This window comes from Aulostomus chinensis, chromosome 1, assembly GCF_037954235.1.
Source record: "Aulostomus chinensis isolate RoL2024-O1b breed Wild chromosome 1, RoL_Achi_v1.0, whole genome shotgun sequence".
Lineage (NCBI taxonomy): Eukaryota > Metazoa > Chordata > Actinopteri > Syngnathiformes > Aulostomidae > Aulostomus > Aulostomus chinensis.
Genome location: NC_141320.1, coordinates 7,614,909 through 7,636,380, shown reverse-complemented (window position 1 = coordinate 7,636,380; position 21,472 = coordinate 7,614,909). Strand labels below are relative to the sequence as shown.

Genomic DNA, 21,472 nt, shown 5'->3' with positions numbered 1-21,472 from the left:
GTAGCAGCGTGTTACCATTGAACTGAACCACAACAACACCTCGCCTGAATGACGTTCACACTGGATCACCAACTGCTGCTAACTTGTGGACCAGAATGTGAACCAGGCTCCTGCTGCATTGTTACCAACATAAAGGGAAGTTTTAGGAACTCAGGAAACAAAGTCGACCTGAAACAATTGGTTTATTTCCTGTTGTTACTGATTTAATTTAAAACCTCCAAAGAAATGCATACAACATGACAATTAACACCTCAACATCAAAACAGTCAGCGCACACACACACACACACACACACACACACACACACACACACGTGTCAGCAGTCTCTCTGTCTCCTGCAGCAAGTCACATGATATCCAAATGAGTCCCATCAGAATGAACCAATGTTACAGCAGCTTTAGGGGACAAAATCCAAAGGCAAACCTCCTGCAGACACCAGTGAAGCTCTGTTGTTTCATTTCAATGCAGTTTCAGTCCAGATCAGTGAGTCCAGAGCTGCTAGCTTGACAGCTAAACACGGAGCATCACAACACTCAGCAGGACCCTGGCTGGAGTCGTTCTGCCAGCTTGAAGTGACGTCACTCATGCAACTCTTTGAGTGTCTCAGTGGTTCAGACCTCCAGTGCTCCAACATGAACAGGAACTTTGAAGACCATCAACCATTCATCAACAGTACAGAACAATGAGAAGAGTTTCCACTTCTAAATAAAAGGCCATCACACTGTTACTACTACAATATTACAGTATTAGAGGTTTAGAAAGTTCACCAAATTAAGAGTAAAATGATATCATAGGCATTGACTCAGCTGTGGAACAACCATGAATTCTGCTCGCTATCAAGAAATCCTGGCAAAGAATGTTGGGCCATCAGTTCAAGACCTCCAGCTGAAGCGTACCTGGGTTCTGTAGCAAGACAACGATCTGAAGCACACCAGCAAGTCCACATCTGAAAGACTAAAAAAGAACAAAATGAGGGTTTTGGTGTGGCCTCGTCAAAGTCCTGACCTGAACCCTATTGAGATGCTGTAGCAGGACCTTAAAAAGGCTGTTCATGCCCGAAAACCATCCAATCTGATTGATCTTAAACAATTTAGCACAGAAGAGTGGGCCAAAATCCCACCACAGCGATGTGAAAGACTCATCGCCTCTTATCGCTAACGCTTGACTGCAGTTATTGCTGCAAAAGGTGGTTCAACCAGCTGTTAGGGTCAGGGGGGCAATCACTTATTCACATGGGCCTTTGGAGGCTCAGATGTTTTTTACCTTATTAAATGACATTGGCACCAAAAACTGCATTTTGTGTTTCCTTGTGTTTTATCTTTGTAAAATATTTAGGTTTGCTGGATCTGAAATGGATGAGCCTGACAAATGTGCAAGAAATGTCAGACATTAACTGATGAATCAACTAGCAGATGTGATCATGAATGGACAAAACCATTCAGCAGAGGGGACCTATGACCTTTGACCTTGGTGACCCAACGTTGATCCAAGCATCTGAAGCCAGCGTTTCTGTTCCCAGTTTGCTGACTGGTCGTCAGTAGCAGGACGTCTCTTTTCATTGAGTTGATTTCTGTTTCTGTCTGTTGCTCCGCTGTTTCAGAGTCACATGAAGAGATTTCCGATGTTGCTGTTTGTGTCCTGCAGATGTGGAGCAGCTGCTGGTGATTAAAGAAGAGGTTCCCCCTGAGCTGCAGGACCCAGAGCCCCCCCACATTAAAGAGGAGTGGGAGGAGCTCTGGACCAGTGAGGAGGGAGGGCAGCTTCAAGGACAGGAGGAGGCTGATATCACCACGTTCCCCTTCACTCTGGTCCCTGTGAAGAGTGAAGGAGACGAAGAGAAACCTCAGTTCCCACAGCTTCACCAGAGTCTAACTGAGGAGAACTTGAAAGAAGAGTCTCTGAGCAGCAGCCCAGTTCATCCTCTGAAAACAGAAGCTGATGGAGAAGAGTGTGGAGGACCAGAACCAGAACCAGCCAGCAAGGTAGATCCAGATACACTTGTACAACCCCAGACTGACGACCAGATGTCAGACTCTTCTGAAGCTGAGACTGAAGTCAGTGAGGATGATTGGGTCAGACCTGATAACACGGCCACCTCTGAGCACAAGGAACCCTTTGGCTCAAGGAGGAATTTGCTTCAGAAACTGAGCCCAGGACAGGAAGTTACTCATTGCAGCTCAAAAGAGCAAAAAGTAAAGACTGAAAGAGAATCAGAGATCATCAGGAACGTGAACTTTGGTCCTTCTGAATCTGAGACAGAAGTCAGGAAGGATGAGCGTCCCTTTAGGTGCTCAACATGCAGTAAAGGTTTTAGAAACAGAAGGAGTTTGGATAAACACATGAGAACACACACTGGGGAGAAACCGTTCCCATGCTCAGTTTGTGGAGGAAGGTTTTCAGAAAAGGGATATCTGAAAAGACACATGAGAACACACACAGGGGAGAAACCATTCCCCTGCTCAGTTTGTGGCACAAGATTTTCAGAAAAGGGGCATCTGAAAAGACACATGAGAACGCACACTGGGGAGAAACCATTCCCATGTTCAGTTTGTGGCACAAGATTCTCAGTTAAGGAACATCTAGAATCACACATGAGAATGCACACAGGGGAGAAACCATATCCCTGCTCAGTTTGTGGCACAAGATTTTCTGAAAGGGGGCATCTGAAAAGACACATGAGAACACACACTGGGGAGAAACCATATCCCTGTTCAGTTTGTTGCAAAAGATTCTCAGTTAAGGGAGATCTGAAAACACACATGAGAACACACACTGGGGAGAAACCATTTCCCTGCTCAGTTTGTGGCAGAAAGTTTTCAGAAAAGGGATATCTGAATAGACACATGAGAACACACACTGGGGAGAAACCATTCCCCTGCTCCGTTTGTGGCACACGATTTTCAGAAAAGGGGCACCTTAAAAGACACACGAGAACTCACACTGGGGAGAAACCATATCCCTGCTCACTTTGTGGCAAAAGATTCTCAGTTCAGGGAGATCTGAAAACACACACGAGAACTCATACTGGGGAGAAACCATTCCCCTGCTCAGTTTGTGGTAAAAGATTCTCAGAAAAGGGACATCTGAAAAGACACATGAGAACGCACACTGGGAAGAAACCACCTTTGCAAGACGTGGCTTTGAAGCGTGACAAGAGTGGGAGACGCAGGTTGACGGCCAAAAAATGAATTTATTTCATGAAAAAACACAACGATGAACCAAAATTGAACTCAGACAACAATGTGATGTGAACATCAGTCCAGTTGGTGGTGTGGGTTCATGTGTGCATGTGTGTAAGGGAGGTGGAAAGAAGAGATGTTGTCTGCTGAAAGTCGAAGTCATAATGGATGAGGAGGAAGAGAGGCTCCCGGCCAGCAAGGCGGGTTCTGTATGTAGAGAGCACCGGGCCCAGGAGCTTCAACTAGGAGGAACGAACGGCCCCCCACCCTCCAGATACCTGCTGCAACACAAGGAACAGCATGAAAGGCACCAGCCACGGGACCTTTATATCCCCCCCCCCCCCCCCCCCCACACACACACACACCCTCAAGAAAGAGGTCCGGAAGCAAGTCACGGCACCTGAAAGTACCTGAAATGCATTTTTTTTAAAAGCCAAAATGATAATGAACCAAACCCCCTCAAACCATATACATCACCCATTGTTCTGTACAGATGAGGTAAACCTATCAGGAGGTGAACCAGTGGCTCCTCCGGTGGTCCAGCATCTCTTGTCCCAAGGTACCGCATTGACCGGTGCACCCAGAAAGCAATGATGTAGGAGGCTAGGAAAAGACAAGAGGAGAACCAGAGAGAGGAAAACAGTTCACTGTCAATTTCCACACTGAAGGAACTCTAGACAACGCGTCCACCACCACTTTGTTGGTCCCCTTCACACAGGAACTATCCAGTGTGACTGCAGGAACAGAGACAAAGAGAGGAGAAAACACAGCAGGAAAGAGACAGGATGAAGCTGAAATCATGGAGCCACCATTGGATAGGAGGGTGTGAGGGCTGATCTGATTTCTCTGAGGTCACCATCAAAGATCCACTTGGCACCAAGTACTGATCTTTATATTGATGTATTGATCCCTGATCAAACACTGAATTGTCTTTGAGATGTGTGAAAATAAATGAGTGGGCGGAGTCTCTGATATCAGTGATGTCATCCAGCTGATGGAGACATATGGGACATCAGCTGGAGCCTCCGGTGAAGTACCTTTAGTAGTAGTACACATGCAGTACACGCTCAGTACTGGCTCCTACACTTCCTACTACGCTCAGGCAGGGTGCTGTGCTGCTGGGCACCACTCAAACAAATACATGGTTCCTATGGGAGGAATTGGTTGGATTTCCGGTGGATCAGGACCAGGACTGAAGTTGGTCCCTGACCATCCTGGAGGGGCGGCTGTAACACAGGATGAGTTTTCACAGTGAAGGTCTTCTTCTTCTACAGCTGAATTAAAGTGTAAACAGCCGTCTACACACCTTTAACTGTCCTTATAAACTTGTCTTTTAATAAACTTTCTGTCCTCTTTTAAAGTCGTCAGTGCTTTTGTTTCCATGTGGAGGCTCTACTTGATCACCACCCTTGTGTTTGACTATTTGGAGTGGATGTTCTCTACTAGGAGTGCCACGATAGGTCGTGCTAGAGCTGTAAAACTGTTTTGCGATAACTGATAGGTCATTTTTCTAGTCATACAATCAAGGGCACATTTCAATCTCTGAAAAAGCCATTCTTCTCTTCTTGACTGTAGTCATTTATTTTCAACACAAGATGGCGCTCTGAACTATGTAGTGGTCTGCACTCTGACCCGCGTCAGTCACCCCTCCCTTCCTGTTAATTTGTTGACATTTCAGAGCGAGCACATGGAAGATGGACACTAATTCAGACAACATTGAAATCGAAGATGCCCCCATTTCTTTTAACTCCCTTGTATGGCACCATTTCGGTTTCCCAGTTGAGAAGAAAAATGGAGAACGAGTTGCAGACAAAACAGGAACGATCTGCAAACTTTGCAAGACGATTTGCCGTACACCCTTTCTAACATGTCCAACATGCAGTCATATGCAGCGCCACCACAGAGAAATTAAATTAGCGCCTGCTACTGCAAACAGAGCATCACTCCCCAAAGGCCAGACGACGCTGACAACCAGATTTGCCCCTCAACTTCCACCATCAAGTCCAAGAGCGATGGCAATTACACGGGATATTGGCTACATGATCGCATATGGTAAGAGACCATTTTCTATTGTGGAAGATCCGTCGGTCAGGCGTTTACTCAGGAGGATGGACCTGAAATACACTGTCCCATCACGTACGCATTTTAGCACTAAAGTAGTCCCTAAAATCTATGAAGAGAGGAAGGCCAGAGTCAAACAGTCCCTTCAAGAGACAGAAAGCATCGCGATTACAACGAACGGCTGGACTTCAAGAAGCACAAAGAGCTACATCACAATCACAGCACACGGTATCAACAACGACTGGGAAATGGAAAATGTGCTCCAAACGCGTCCCATCTCCGAGTCCCACACAGGTAGGTCTGATGCAGTACTGCTGGTTAATGCAGATTATTCTTGTTTTGTGAAAATTGCTTTGTGAAGCACTTTGTTACGTTTTCCTTGACAGGTGCTATTTAAATAGTAAACGTACGTATTTACTGATAGGCGTCAACATTGTAGACGGCCCGTGGAAAGCCCTTGCTGAATGGGAACTTCAGAGGGCAAACCATGTGATCGCAATCGTCACTGACAACGCTCGCAATATGGATGTGGCTGTGCGCGAGGCGGGCTTTGAGCTCCACATCAAGTGCTTTGCACATAGCGCCAATCTGGCATCTCAGGCTGGCCTTCGTGTTGGGCCCATCAGCCGTTTACTCGGGAGAGTGAGGCGCGTGAGTACTTTTTCCACAAGAGTCCCCCTGCTGAGGCCGCGTTGGAGTCCAAACAGAAGCAGTTACAGCTGCCATCGCGCAAGCTGATCACGGATGTACCAACTCAGTGGAACTCCAGCCTGGACATGTTGGAAAGATATCTGGAGCAGCAAGCCGCCATTGGAGCAACTCTCACCAGCCCTGAGATCAAACGCAACGCCCGGGACGTCAATACCCTGGACAGAAGAGACTTCTCACTTGCTGAAGACCTGGTGAAACTCCTCAAACCCCTCAAAACTGCTACTGTGGTCATGTGTGACGAGAAGACTCCCACCGTGTCTCTTATTGTGCCACTCAAAAGCATGATCGAACAGGTAGGCCTAATTTAAATGAATACTACCACTGCTTTTTATATTGTTCTTTACCTGTTTTCCCTGTTCTTATTTTTGCTTTGTCTGTTTCAATGCTTTGTGTTCATATTGTAAGTGCTACAACTAAAGCAAATTGTTATTTATTGTTTTTCTAACAGAGCATGGCGCCACACCCAGATGATTCCCCTGCCATAGCTGAAACAAAGAGAGAAATCCTCAACAATATCTCAGAAAGATACAGGGGGGATGTGTATGACCGTCTGCTGGAGTGCACAGCGCTGGACCCCAGGTTTCGAGGTCTACCTCAGCTAAACCACGACCAGCGTGAGGCTGTCTTCCTCAGGATCCAGGAAACAGTAAATCTGGTAGGCCCATGTCTTTCTTCTTTTCATCCTCCACAATTCCTTTGTTGGTTAATCGTGTGTGTGTGTGTGTGTGTGTGTGTGTGTGTGTGTGTGTGTGTGTGTGTGTGTGTGTGTTTCGAGACAGTTTCAGAGTAAATGTGTGTTGAGGAGGGGGGCTTTGTTGCTTGTCTAAAGGAAGGATCATGCACTGATGCCAGTCTTTCTACTCTTAGACCACAGATGAGGAGACTAATGCCAGGGGAGCAGCTGGTGAAGATCCGCCAGATGAAGGACAGGGGGCTGGGCTGCAACTGGAAGAGCCTGCTTCCAAGAAGACAGCACTTGAAGATCTACTTGGGGACTCATTTTCTGCTGTGCCAGAAGAACTGTTCAGAGAGGGAGTAGAGAGAGAGATTGGCATGTACAGAAGAGAGGCATCCATCCCACTCACCAGTTGCCCCTTGAAGTGGTGGAAAGAGAACTGTTTTCAGTGTCCTTTGCTGTCTCGTCTTGCGAAAGCTTATCTTTCCATCCCTGCTACCTCAGTTCCAAGTGAACGTGTATTTTCTACTGCAGGGGACATCGTTACTGCCCAAAGATCCCAACTGCTGCCAGAAAATGTGGACGTGCTAGTATTCCTCAAGAAGAATGTGGTCCTCCCTCCTGACGAGGCTGGGGCATGTGGCTTGATACCCTTAGCTCTGTGATGAGCTTTAACAAAGCCTACTGATAATAAGTGATCATTGATCATTGATCAGCCTACTGCTAATTGATATGTTGGCATTTTGAGTTTTGGACGTTTCATAGTAACAGTTAATTTATTTTTTGTTGTACTTGTTCAATTTCTGGAAGACACACTATTCAGCTGAGTTTGTAGCAAAATAATTTTACTTTTAAGGAAAGAAGAAACTGATGATGCATGCTTTTAGTTAAGTTTGTGAGCTACTTGTGTCAAGTTTATTCATAATGGTTGGCCAGGCTTGCCTGTTACATAAAGTGTAACTAAATTGAAAAATATGGCAAAAGCACTTTTGTTTAATATTTTGTATCTTTTAAATAAAATATATTCCAAAAAATTAGCTTAAAAAAACATTTCTTTAATATTGTATCGTATCGTTATCGTGACCTCCATATCGTGTTTCGTACCGTACCGTGAAATTAGTGTATCGTGGCACCCCTATGAGTTACTAAAATGAAATTATACTGCAGAATAAACAACAAATACTGATGAATCTCTGGTGGAAGTAATGACCTGGTTCTCTATGTGTTAGCATTCATGGTACCTGCTAAAAATCCTACACTCGTACTTTAATGCCACTGATCGCTCATGGAAACCCTTAGATGGCAGCTCAACACTGGGAATGGGAAAAGATTTGCTTTCAAAGCAACTTGTGATGTGTTTGAGTTCTGGAGCATCTCAACATTTCAGAAATGAAGGTGGAGATTAGTAGTCAGTATGAAGTACTTTGGGTATTTTTGCAGTAACTCAACATTTGAACATCTTTAAACCTTTATTTTGAAAAACGGGTTCATTCCTTTTTAAAATGTCTGATTGTGTTCCTATGAAGAAATGTATCTTTGAATGTAGCCTCTCATTAAAGGAACCGTTTGGTGTTTGGACAATGACGTGGTCTTTGTCACGATCGCTGTTAGCAGGAACTAGAATTTTGCTGGCTCCCTGCTCCGCCCGTCCAGTCCCACGGGAGGAGGAGGGCGTATGCATGGCCACATGACCGTCTCTGAAACCTCTGATGAATGTTGTTGTAGATGCAACGCTCAGTGGAACCACACTGATGCCTGGAGGTCAGCTCGGAAAAGACTTCAAAACAAAAGCAACCTTTTTGTTGTCAGTTATTTCTGGATTCTTCAGGTTCCTGTGGACCAAACAGCAGCTAAGAAGGTAGTGTTGGTGTCTCTGTTCCTCTCCAGAAGCACACAACTGTTGACAGAAAGCTTGGCTTTCCAAGAGAACACACTGACACTGGTGTGGTAGCCCTGAGTGTCGTGATTGAGAAAACCTTTGTCGTAGTTTTCAAAGACCTTCTGCCCTTGTAGGAGAGTTTTAGGCCTTCCTGGTGTTGCTGGACAGGCGGAGCAGGGACCGAGCAAAGCTGTGGTTTCTCATCATGGAGAAAGTCACTGACAACATGACGCTTGGGCCCAGAGTTCAAATACTGAGCCTTTCCTTCAAGTATTTCTACATCAGTTCCTTTTCTCCACATCAAAACCACTATTTTGACAGTCAAACACTTCATCGGACAGTTGTATAAAATAATGGCTGCATTCCTACTTTGCCAGGTTGCCTTGAATGTGGCGTCACTTCATGTTCTGACACTCTGCTGGTTTTTCCACTGTAAAGTGAACATTTTTAACAAGAAATATTTGTTCACAATTCACTGAAATGACTGTTCAATGCCACACATTTACAGACCTTTGTGTTTCATTGAAGGTTCATGTTTGAACACTGAATGTAGTAAAACCTGTACTTTAATGGGAAATCCCTGTAGATGAAATGGAACATTCCAGAACTTCACTTTAACACTACAATTACAGAGCTTCTGTTTGAATGGAGCTGTTGTTCATGGATTTTGATGTACGATGCTGAGTTTTCCAATGTCCAATGATGTTTTTACCATTCCAATCCTCTAAAGTGATGGACTGATACTGTCAATATGCAGAAATTCTCTATTGTTCAAAGTACAGATTCTGTGTTTATCCATTGTTGTAGTTTTTATACTTGGAGAAACCAGAATCTAACAGGAAATCACTGTAGAAAGTTGGCTCAGTTTCATAAAGTAACAACTAAATAGCTTCAATTGACAGTGATTGACCTTAAACTTGGCTATTTTGATGCACTATGCTTGCTTTTCCACTGTCAAATGAACTTTTTTAACGGGAAATTTCTGCTCATAGACTGGTTTGTTTCATAAATGAACCAGTAAGAGCCCTGAACTTAGAGAAGAACCTGAAAGGTCCTTGTTCTTCATGTGTTTTTCCATGATGGGCCTGTTTTCCTGCAGTTGAATGCACATTTATCAACACTAAATGGACTGTAATTTCATCAGTTGGGACTGTGAAAGCTGCTGTGTATTTTACAGTTTCTTCCATGTAATTTTGAGGAACAGTTCATTACTGTAATTTTACGGTACCGTCTGGAATCTCTGCTGCCAGACTTTTTACCGTTTTTTTTTTACAGTGCAGGCATCGATTCAACCTTCTTCCTCAAGTAAAGTACAGGCACTTCAGTGTACTCGTACATCTTCAGTATTGTCTTTTGTTCCTTTGCAGTGTTTGCTGCTTCAGTTTCATCCATGGTTCAACGTTCACATGGCAGATTAAATCAGAAAATCCAGCCACATGAGACACTTGACAGGTGTTGATGTGGACTGAAGTGTCAGCAGACCTCTGGTCAGGGCGGCCACCTGCTGGTTTGGTGCCATGAAAAGAGGCCAGGCAGGGTTATGAGTATGATTTATGTATGACAAATATAGGAGGACAGAGAGGAGGAGAGAGAAGCCCAGAAATTTGCTTCATGTGGGCATTAAAGGACAGATCCTGATCAAAGAGAACTCCTAGGTTCCTTAGGGTGGTGCTGGGGGCCAAGGTGATACCTTCCAGGGTACCTGTCTCATTAGATAAACTTGTAAAGTGTCATGAGATAACTTCTGTTGGGATTTGGCACAAAATAAATAAAATTGACTTGACTTGACTTTGAAGTTAGAATTAAATTTAAAGTAGAAAACTCTTCCCTCTTCAATCCTGTCACTCAGTGTTGTAAACTGTTTCAAACAAATTCTACTGTTCAACAGTTCAAGTGTTTCTAATGAAGCTGAATGTTCTCCTCTACTTTCCTCAATTGGGTTTCTTTCATGTCCTCCTGAGATCAAAGACAGAATTCTAGCTACTGTCAAAGCCCTGATGACATCATCAGGAATTCTGACCTGTCCAGGGTGAACCCTGCCTCTTGAACAATGTCACCTGGGATCGCCCCCCCCCCCCCCCATGACCCTTAAAGGATAAGAACAGAAAGTGGATGGACGGATGGACTCAACACTGAAATCAGCTGATCTGATCCACATTCTAATGTTTCCTGTCCCTCTTTAGGAGTCAATGAGAATAGTAGTGTATATAATAATGTATATCCAACCTTGTAGTATCTTTCCAAAGCTTTTAGTATTTCTTCTTGTTTCTACTTGTAGTTTTAGTGTCTGGATCTTTTCTTTTGATGTCCTGCTGTCTGCTCTTTGCTTTTGGAGCTTCCTTCAACAACTACCAGGCCTCCTGGGTACTGTAGGAAACATGGTCAAGTTCTTCTGACTTCTCCAGGAACGTCCTGCTCACATTGGTCTGTCTTCATTTTGACTCCTCCCACTGCCACAATGACCAGCCTTTATACTCTTGGTGACTGGGGCCCTGGTTGCTGCAGGCCTCAACACCAGCCTGTGGTTGTGAGCAGGGCAGAACAGAACTGACAGTATCTCTCATGGAGGACCTGGGTCAGCGCCTGGTGCCAGCTGGGGCACCGCTTTAACTTGGACCCCTAGAAGATCTTCTCCAGGAACTGGCCTTTTTTAGTCGAAACAGCGTGAAACTTCAAGTAAAGAATTAAAATTATTTAATTCACAATGAAGCCTCTGTCAAAAAACAAAGGAACAACTGACTACCTCCCCATTGACTTCACCCTGATAACCAGGAGGTAACCTGGTAGTCAGAGCAGCAATGCTCAGGTCTGTGGACTCAGAGGAGGGTTCTTCATTTGGTCACAGGTTTGAAGATACCAGTGGAAGAGAGAGGAGAGGCAGTTAAAGACCTGCCACACCTCTCCAGTGACCTGGGACATGATGGCAGTGGTGGGATTTGAACCCACGCCTCCTCAGAGACTGGAGCCTTAATCCAGCGCCTTAGACCGCTCGGCCACACTACCTCACTGAGCTGTTCTCTGAGTTGGTCTGCTAAAGGCATGTTGAAGAGGAAGTAATAATGATATCAAACTGATTCTGAAGGGGGACCCCTTTCCTCCCACGGTCACAGGAAGTGACAACAGCGCTGCTAGAAGCAGGAAAGAAATGGTAAAAGGACTCAGTTTGTACAGAGCCTTTCTACCTCAGCAGCACTCAAGGAGCTGAACAATGTCCTCTCATTCACACACACTCACACACTGATGCTGAAGGCTGCCATGCAAGGAGCCAACCTACTCATCAGAAGTATTTAGGGGTTCAGTATCTTACTCAAGGACACTTTGACATGGTCACTGGAGAAAGTGAGGATCAAACCAGCCACCCTTTGGTTGCCAGACGGCCACGCTAATCCTGAGTCATGTGACCTGGATAAGATGGTGAACTACAGCTGATCGCCATGCTAGCAAACCCCTTTTGTTTGGTTTGGTTGTTGTTTAGTGACTGTGGATGAATACACAGGAGAAGTTGAGCATAAATTTGTGTTCCCTGTTCACTTGAATATCTGCAGGAGTGTGAGGTGGAAATAATACTTGGAGGAGAATGAGAGTTCAGTCTCAGCGCTATGACCTGTGCTGACACTAAAACATGTCAGCCCACAGAACAAAGATGGCAGTCCTCTGGGAAAGCAGGTACACCACACATACACGAAGAAACCCTACAGGAAACAAATATCTCCAGATGCAATGGAGGAGCAAGTAGCCCTGTTCCAAGATGGCCGCCCTGTAGGCACACTGCTGTAGCGAGCCTTAGCAGTCAATGCAGTATGAATAGATGTCTATGGATGGAATTCACTGCAAGAGCAGGCTAGCAAACATTTAATGAATGTAAAGAATCAGAAAGGCAATAACAATGACATCATCAATACAAAACCTTGTGTTACAAAGGTGAGGTGAACAATTTCAACAGTCAATCCCAAATTTAGGCCTGAAATTGGAAAATAATATTAGCGAGCTAGCTAACATGAGCTAGTTACTGTTAGCAAGCTGGCAAGATTTAGCACCATCAAACAGTTCAAACAAGGTCAACAGCTGTTATGATGATGGTCACATGATTGAAAAGATTAAAATCAACTCTCTGTATCAATGTGAGATAGAGTGACATAAATGAATAGAACATTACTCACTGACTGAAAACTGAAAAAGCACCAGACTTTGGTCAACTTTTTTATTGACTTTTTTTTCTTCTTCCAATCAACACTGCCCAGAGTTGATTTGAGGAAATCACACTCACACATTCGACTGTCATGGAGGGAGCGCCACTGATGAAGTTTGGTCAGACGGTGAAGACACACTTGACCCCAGAGAGGTGAGCAGGTTTTGGACCAAGTTGGAACTTGTCAAGTATTTGAGACAGAAAATGACAGAAAGCTGAGGCTGTGTCCTGGTTCTGCTTGTTTCAGATTCATTCCCTCCCAGTAAGGTCTTATTTCCAGCTCTGCTCTCCCTCCACTACTGTTCAGTGTAGTATTTATTTTACTGACTACTTCATTGACAGGTGGTAAAAATGTCTGGTGTTTCCTGAACTTAACTGAGTGCTGCTCAGTAAAGTTGCCATGACTTGAGATTCTCTTCCTGCTGGGTCCATTTCAACATTCTGATCCTTCCTAGCACTGGAGATAAAGTAGCAGTCAGGGCTGTACTTGATTAGTACTGCATATAGTACACATCAGTCACTGCCATTACACAGTGGAATGGTAGTTGAAGTACTGTTTAGCAGCAAGCTGAAAACTGTTGTGGTCTTTGACAGTTCTCTTGTTTCTGAATGAAAATCCTGTGAAGGAGAATCATGGAGACATCCTAAAAATGGCTGAGGTCTCTGAGCTGCAGCAGGTCTGAGCTGCTTTTGATGCCCAGATGATGAGGAGGCAGTGAATGGTGGGTTTGGTGGAGCTGGAAAAAGGCTGCAGGTGGTGAGGGGTCTGCTGGTGTCAGGACCTGAGTCGTTGGGTCACAGTCCAAATCCATCTTTGTCATCATGACAGCTGGACTCCCACAACATTCTGAGGATGATAAAATGCTGGTTTGGTTCTGTTTCTGATGAGAGGTTCAGAACTAAGACCTGAATCCAAGATGAGACCAGTGTTGAGAGGCCTCAAGTGCTCGTGTTTGAAGTTTAGCATTCAGTTTCTCTCTGAGCTTCAGGACCAACAATTAAGACCTCAGTTTTGTCCTGACTGAGCTGAGAAAGTTCTCTGCCTCCATGGCCGGATTTCTAAAGGTAAGAGGACATCACCTGGTACTGAGTCACCAGGAGACACTGAGATGTCCTGCTGAGTGACACCAGCAGAACTTTGGAGGTTCATACTGAGTCTCCTGATGACAAGTGGCAGTACAGAGATATTAAAGAGGGTCTGAGCTAAAACTGAACCTTGGGGAACTTCAACCTTTGATCTCAGAGTTCTGTGTTTGATCTTAGAGTTCTTTCTTTGATCTCACCTTGATTTCTCAATGATTTCTTTGTGGACTCCAATTGTCTTTGATCTCAGAGTTCTGTGTTTGATCTTAGAATTCTTTCTTTGATCTCTCCTTGATTTCTCAATGATTTCTTTGTGGACTCCAATTGTCTTTGATCTCTCAGTGAGACAAAGACATAGCAGCTCCAACCTCAGCCTCCAGGAGGCACTGATCCTCTAGTGGTCAGTCCTCTGTGTTGTGGCTGCAGCAACCCTGGTTTGAATCAGGGTCCCAGCAGCAACATTCCTACTGACTAGTGTTTGTTGTTCAACTGGACAGTTTGTCTGGTGTCTGGTGTGGGACCCCTCTGTAAAACACCTTTTACTACTTCCAGATGTTCACAAGGTCAAATAAGGTGACTTGCAGCTAAGTCATCGATTCTGCCTGGGATGCATAAGCAGGAGATCCCGGTACCGCTACTAACACTAAAGAAATACATTGATGAACTAAATACAGAGTTGGAACCTTTCCTACCTCTTTGGGAACTGCCACAGAAACATCTTTGTTACAACTGCCTTGTGTGTCCAACACTCTATTTTAAGTGAATGTATGTATAAATTTAACTACAGTTTAAGCAAATATATACAGTATATAAATTTGTCTACAGGCTCGAAGCGCCCCTCCCCCGCTGACGTAAAGTGAGAGTGCAGAGGGGAGAGTCGAGGCTTGAAGCGCCCCTCCCCCGCTGACGTAAAGTGAGAGTGCAGAGGGGAGAGTCGAGGCTCGAAGCGCCCCTCCCCCGCTGACGTAAAGTGAGAGTGCAGAGGGGGGAGTCGAAGCTCGAAGCGCCCCTCCCCCTCTGACGTAAAGTGAGAGTGCAGAGGGGAGAGTCGAGGCTTGAAGCGCCCCTCCCCCGCTGACATAAAGTGAGAGTGCAGAGGGGAGAGTTGAGGCTTGAAGCGCCCCTCCCCCGCTGACATAAAGTGAGAGTGCAGAGGGGAGAGTCGAGGCTTGAAGCGCCCCTCCCCCGCTGCTCTCTCCCCCTGTGTCAGAGGGGAGAGCAGAGCAGGTTTTTAGAGTTTTTCATGTGAAAAAGTGTCCTAAACCCCAGATGTTGTCCAACAGTGGAATGTACCATCATCATTTTATAGGGATTTGTGTCAGGAATTCAGTGGTGTGTTTTTTGAAGGTGTGGGAGTTTTAGTTTGGATGTGACCAGCCTGTGTTTGACAGTCTGGACCAGGAGGGGAGGCAGGCTGGACCAGGAGGGGAAACAGTCTGGACCAGGAGGGGAGACAGCCTCCCCATGTGCTTCCATTGGAGCTGACAGTTCCCAGACAGCAACACTGCAGCAGATCTGCTCTAGACTGTGGATGAGATTTGGTGCAGACCCGTTTGCCAGATCTGCACCGGGGTCTTTATTCACAATGGCCCAATACCGGCAACAATATAGATTACTGATCTGGAACGGACTTGGGCCAGTTGTGACCCAGTACAGTTAAAAACTCAATGACATTTTGATTCGATTCGGCACAGAGCCATGTGAATTGTCTTCAAAAATATTTATTCTTCATTTCACATTTAAATCACACACTGGTCTCTTTGTCAGCACAAAATTCTTTTGGGCTTTTCAAAATAAAATCATTCAAAATTTGTTGCAAACTGTAGTCTTCAAAAATATTTAGGCTTATTCTTTTATTAACATTTGAATCACATACTGCTCTCCTTGTCAGCACAAATGAGGTTTGTATTTTTTTCAAAATAAAATCATTTTAATTTTCTATTCCAAAGTGCAGTTTTCAAAAACATTCAGGCATCTTGTTTGGTTCACATTTAAAACACACACTGCTCTCTTTGTCAGCACAACTTTTTATTTTGGCTTTTCAAAATAAAATAATACTAATTTTGTTACAAACTGCAATCTTCAAAAAATATACATTTTTTTTTTGGGACACATCATCATTGTCATAACAACCTTTGGCCTACAGTCAAAAAGATGTCCTGATCCATTCACGTGATCAGAAATCGGGGCCAACCATGTGATTTTTTGAATGATCAGAATCAGGTGAACTAGATCTGATGGGGGACCAGACGTCCTCTTTTACCCGGACATGTCTGTTGGAATCTCAAACTTTCAGCACCGTGCGCAGTCAGGAGTGGCACCTGAGGTCACAGACAGACAGAGCACCACAGCGGCCCAATCACAGCACTCCCGTACGCGTGATGATCTTTGGGGAGGGGGCTTGGGGGGGGGGGGTTGCTGTTGAGACTCGGCAGGTACCCCTTCTCTGTCTGGAGCAGGGGGGGTTTCTTAGATTGATTCCTAATTGGCTGCTTCAGGAAGTCTTCCCTCAGTGAGCACCTCTTTATTCAATCTGATTCCTCTGTCTGTAGTAACAGGACATGAACCACAGTCCTTGAAGGGAGCTGTCATTAAACCACTGCTTCAGAAGCCTCCTCTAGACCCCGAGGTTCTAGCCAACTATGGCCTGATAGCTAACCTCCCCTCCTCTCTAAAATCCTGGAGAAAGCAGCTGCTAATCAGCTGAGTGACTTCCTCCATAACAAGAGTTGATTTGAGGGTTTCAGTCTGGTTTTAGAGCCCAGCCCAGCACAGAGACAGCACTGTAGAAATGACTAACACCTTTAATTTCATCAGATGATGGCTTTGAGTCTGTTCTGGTCCTGTTAGACCTCAGTGCTGCCTGTGACACAGCTGACCATCAAATCCTGCTACACAGACCTGAACTCTAAGTTGGCATTCAGGGAACATTAAACTGGTTTCAATCGTATTCATCAGGTTGATTTCAGTTTGTAGATGTTAAAGATAAATCTTCTATACAAACCAAAGTTAAACACGGTGTTCCTCAAGGTTCAGTGCTGGGGCCGATACTCTTCACTTTATATATGCTTCCTTTAGGTCATATAATTGGAAAACAGTCCATAAATTTCCACTGTTTCACAGATGATACTCAGTTATATTTATCAATAAAGCTGGATGAAGGCAAACAGTTGTCTAAACTACAAGTAGAGACCCATGGTCTAGTGATGTCACTGCTCTGGATGGCATCACTTCAGCCTCCAGCAGCACTGTTAAGAACCTAGGAGTTCTATTTGATCAGGATTTGTACTTCAATTCCCACATTAAACAAATTTCAAAAGTGATTTTTTCATCTACACATCTCAAAAATGAGAAACATTCTGTCTCACAGTGACATGAAAAACTCCTCCATGCATTTGTTCCTTCTAGGCTGGACTATTGTAGTTCTTTATAATCAGGCTGCACTAACAAGTGGTTAAAGACTCTGCAGCTGCTCCAGAATGCAGCTGCTCATGTAATGACAGGAACTAGGAAGAGAGACCACATCACCCTGTGTTAGCTTCATTGCACTGGCTTCCAGTGAGATACAGAATAGAGTTTAAATCCTTCCCCTCACTTTAAAGCTCTAAAAGGAAAATTTAGGCACAAAAGCAAACTTAAGGTGTGTTCTTCTATTATAATTATGATTTTGAACGATTGCAGGGATTTGGTTTTATAGCATCCAAATGTAACCCTGTTTCAGTGCATACCACTAACTAGCTCCCAACGCAGGCTGTAGGGGCAGCAGATAAACAGACGAGTCATCACAATAACATCCACTCAAAATATTAAAACACTTCGTGGTGATACAAGTAGAGGCTCTACATGTAAACTAAAGAGAAGCACTGAGAACTTTAAAAGAGGACAGAAAGTTTATTAAAAGTCAAGTTTATGAGGACAGTTAAAGGTGTGTGAAAGGCTGTGATGAATCTTCCAGTTCTGAAGTTGGATTAATAACGTGATGACCACCACAGGGTTCTGGTCAGAGAACACAAACAGTCATCAGATGTGTTGAGTGGACTTTACTGAAGTGACTTTAGTGGCATAGCACAGAGTACAGAGTATCTGCAATAAATAATAGAAAAAATACTTCAAGTTAAAATAAGTATCTCCTTTTCTAACTAAACAGCAGTAAAACAATAATTTACTCCACATAAATACACACATATGTATAAATGTAAACACTGTAAATAAATGTATGCACTTGAATATTAGCTCTTGACAGTATGAACACATCTCCTCACAACACTTACCAAGTTAGCTGAATATGAACCCAACATCCACCGAGCACAAGCTAACAATTAGCTCCTTTTAATGCTAATTTCTGAAATAAACAGGAACTAAAACGATCATTTTCAGAGTGCAAACACACTTCTAACACTGCTGAACACAAAGTAAAAGGTTCTCAGTCTCATGACGTCAGTTTGCAACATTATAAAAGCAACTTACATCTTCAGTGACTCCTGCACTGCTGCTGACTGAAGGACAAAAGGATAACAAGAGGCAGGAAGTGCAGGCTACCTGAAGCCCTTACAAAATAAAATACTTTCAAAAAAAGCATCTTCAACTAAATTGTTTATTGTGAAGAATTCTAGACAGGCTATTTACACTTTAATTCAGCTGTAGAAGAAGAAGAAGACCTTCACTATGAAAATTCATCCTGTGTGTTCTGACTCTACTAACGACATCATGTTACTCGCTTAGTTTCAATTTTGATGTCCAGTTGTTTATTTTTCGTGAAATAAAATCATTATTTGGCCTTCAACCCACATCTCCCACTCTTGTCATGCTTCGGAACTACATCAAGCCAAGTGGTTTCTCCCCAGTGTGTGTTCTCATGTGTCTTTTCAGACATTTATTTTCTGAGAACCTTTTGTCACAAACTGAGCAGGGGAATGGTCTCTCCCCAGTGTGTGTTCTCATGTGTCTTTTCAGACATATCTTTTCTGAGAACCTTTTGTCACAAACTGAGCAGGGGAATGGTCTCTCCCCAGTGTGTGTTCTCATGTGTGATTTAAGATATGCCTTAACTGAAAATCTTGTGCCACAAACTGAGCATGGGAATGGTTTCTCCCCAGAGTGTGTTCTCATGTGTATTCTGAGATGTCCCTGAACTGAGAATTTTTTCCCACAAATTGAGCAGGGGAATGGTTTCTCACCCGTGTGTGTTCTCATGTGTGTTTTCAGATGTCCCTGAACTGAGAATCTTTTTCTACAAACTGAGCAGGGGAACGGTTTCTCCCCAGTGTGTGTTCTAATGTGTATAACCAAACTCCTTCTGTTACTAAAACCTTTACTGCATGTTGAGCACCTAAAGGGACGCTCATCCTCACTGACTTCTGTCTCAGATTTAGAAGGACCAGAGGTCACGTTCCTGATGATCTCTGATCCTCTTTCAGTCTTTACTTTTTGCTCTTTTGAGCTGCAATGAGTCACTTCCTGTCCTGGGCTCAATTTCTGAAGCAAATTCCTCCTTGAACCAAAGGGTTCCTTGTGCTCAGAGGTGACCGTGTTATCAGGTCTGACCCAATCATCCTCACTGACTTCAGGCTCAGCTTCAGAAGAGTCTGACATCTGGTCTTCAGTCTGGGGTTGTACAAGTGGATCTGGATCTACCTTGCTGGCTGGTTCTGGTTCTGGTCCTCCACTCTCTTCTCCATCAGCTTCTGTTTTCAGAGGATGAATTGGGCTGCTGCTCAGAGACTCTTCTTTCAAGTTCTCCTCAGTTAGACTCTGGTGAAGCTGTGGGAACTGAGGTTTCTCTTCGTCCCCTTCACTCTTCACAGGGACCAGAGTGAAGGGGAACGTGGTGATATCAGCCTCCTGCTGCCCTTGAAGCTGCCCTCCCTCCTCACTGGTCCAGAGCTCCTCCCACTCCTCTTTAATGTGGGGGGGCTCTGGGTCCTGCAGCTCAGGGGGAACCTCTTCTTTAATCACCAGCAGCTGCTCCACATCTGCAGGACACAAACAGCAACATCAGAAATCTCTTCATTTGACTCTGAAACAGCGGAGCAACAGACAGAAACAGAAATCAACTCAATGAAAAGAGACGTCCTGCTACTGACGACCAGTCAGCAAACTGGGAACAGAAACGCTGGCTTCAGATGCTTGGATCAATGTTGGGTCACCCAGGTCAAAGGTCAAAGGTCCCCTCTGCTCAATGGTTTTGTCCATTCATGATCACATCTGCTAGTCAGAATGTTCATTTCTAGAATGAGAGGTCAGTCACTAGAACCAGAGGTGAGTGACGTCAAAAAGAAATGTGTCTTTCCTTTCCAGTAATTGAGGAAAACTCTGGCTGAGACAAAATTTGTAACGTGTAACCTATGAGGTGTTTCTCCATGTTTCTTAGTTTTGTTTTTACTTCCATACAAATACTCAAAAGTAGTAGAACTGGCAGTGACGCATCCTGGAAACCAAACAGCGCCATCTACTTGTTGGTCAGGAAGCAGCCAAGATGGCGCCCAGCGTGTCCCGAGCCAGGTGAGGTTTTAAGGCTCCAACAACACCGAATAGCCGTAGACTATTAAACACTTCTACGTTTTTCCACTCCGGCTCAGACGGTCTGAACACAATGACCCGGATTACGGACACAACCAGACCAGAGACACTTCCTAGCAGGAGTGCGGTTTCTCAGCTCTCCTGGTCAGTGTGGGGGGACTCACCTGCTCTGTCCAGCCTGACTCGGGGCTTCAGCACGGCATCGAGCAGCAACCTCTGCCGGCGGTTCTCCCGCTCGTACTCCGCCACGGTTTCCTCCAGCAGAGCCACGATCTGCTCCGCGGCCGCCGCCAGCCGTTCGGTGAGCAGCGCTCTCAGCACCGGGACTCCAGCCGCTGAGTCTCCTTCTCCCAGCTGCAGCAGGAAGTCTTCAGCGGCGGCGAGGATCCGCTCCTGGACCGACACCCGCAGTAGCTGCGCGGCGCACATGTTGAGGTTCTACCGGCGCCACTCAGCCTTCAGGAGACAAAGACCGAGGCCGGGGGTTCACGGACTTCTCCTTCTTTCCTTGTTGTGGTCAAAGCTTCCCACGTCTTCTTCTCCTTTTGTGAAGCGCGTATTGATGACGTATGTGGTGACGTCCGAAGCCTCGCCAGCCGGCAGTGACCACGTGACTGATTCAGGACCTGCTTCTCCGGCTTGGCGTGAGATTCTAAATGTAAAGCAGTGAAACGCCGTGGTTTCCTCCCTCCTCCTCCAAAAGCGTTCGCTATTTGATCAAAGGAAGGAGAAACAAGTGACTCGATGTTGTGGAGGCTGAACTCAGAGTTGAGAGAACTTTCATTCTGATCTGAGAGCAGCAACAAAGCCACTGAGAAAAACTGAACCACTGTCAGAGTCGGCACAGCATCAGCAGTCAGGCTGTGTTCACACTGGGAGAAACCATCGGACAGAAACCTCCCTCAGTCACACTGAAGGAACCTGAACTGACTGCTGCAGCTGGGACACACACACACACACACACACACACACACACACACACACACACACACACAGCAGGAAACATGAACAGAGAGATAAAAGCACAGGATGCCTCCTCCTCCTTCCAGAGATCAACTGATCTCCAGATTGACTTCAGTTCTTTGATCAGAATTCTTCTTCCTCCTTGATAGATTTATTGATACTTTGTCATAGACGGTCCATTCCTATTGGAGGATGTTAAAGAACAGAAGAAC

At 44.9% G+C, this 21,472-nt stretch overlaps 2 protein-coding genes and 1 non-coding gene across 3 annotated transcripts; 1 reads left to right on the top strand and 2 right to left on the bottom strand.

Moving 5' to 3' along the window:
- Positions 1 to 5,191: 5,191 nt before the first annotated feature.
- LOC147270212 (E3 SUMO-protein ligase ZBED1-like) lies at positions 5,192 to 6,990 on the top strand. The gene is made up of 5 exons (XM_086205081.1): positions 5,192 to 5,534; positions 5,665 to 5,882; positions 5,999 to 6,244; positions 6,400 to 6,606; positions 6,826 to 6,990. The coding sequence occupies exons 1-5, from the start codon at positions 5,192 to 5,194 to the stop codon at positions 6,988 to 6,990; spliced, it is 1,179 nt and encodes a 392-aa protein (XP_086061207.1).
- A 1,461-nt stretch (positions 6,991 to 8,451) lies between these two features.
- On the bottom strand, positions 8,452 to 20,827 carry LOC147270210 (uncharacterized). The gene is made up of 3 exons (XM_086205073.1): positions 20,462 to 20,827; positions 19,574 to 19,750; positions 8,452 to 8,666 (listed from the first exon to the last, which is right to left on the bottom strand). The coding sequence occupies exons 1-3, from the start codon at positions 20,724 to 20,726 to the stop codon at positions 8,452 to 8,454; spliced, it is 657 nt and encodes a 218-aa protein (XP_086061199.1). The 5' UTR covers positions 20,727 to 20,827.
- trnal-aag (transfer RNA leucine (anticodon AAG)) lies at positions 11,428 to 11,509 on the bottom strand. The gene has a single exon. It is a non-coding gene; the product is annotated as a tRNA-Leu (tRNA).
- Positions 20,828 to 21,472: the final 645 nt, after the last annotated feature.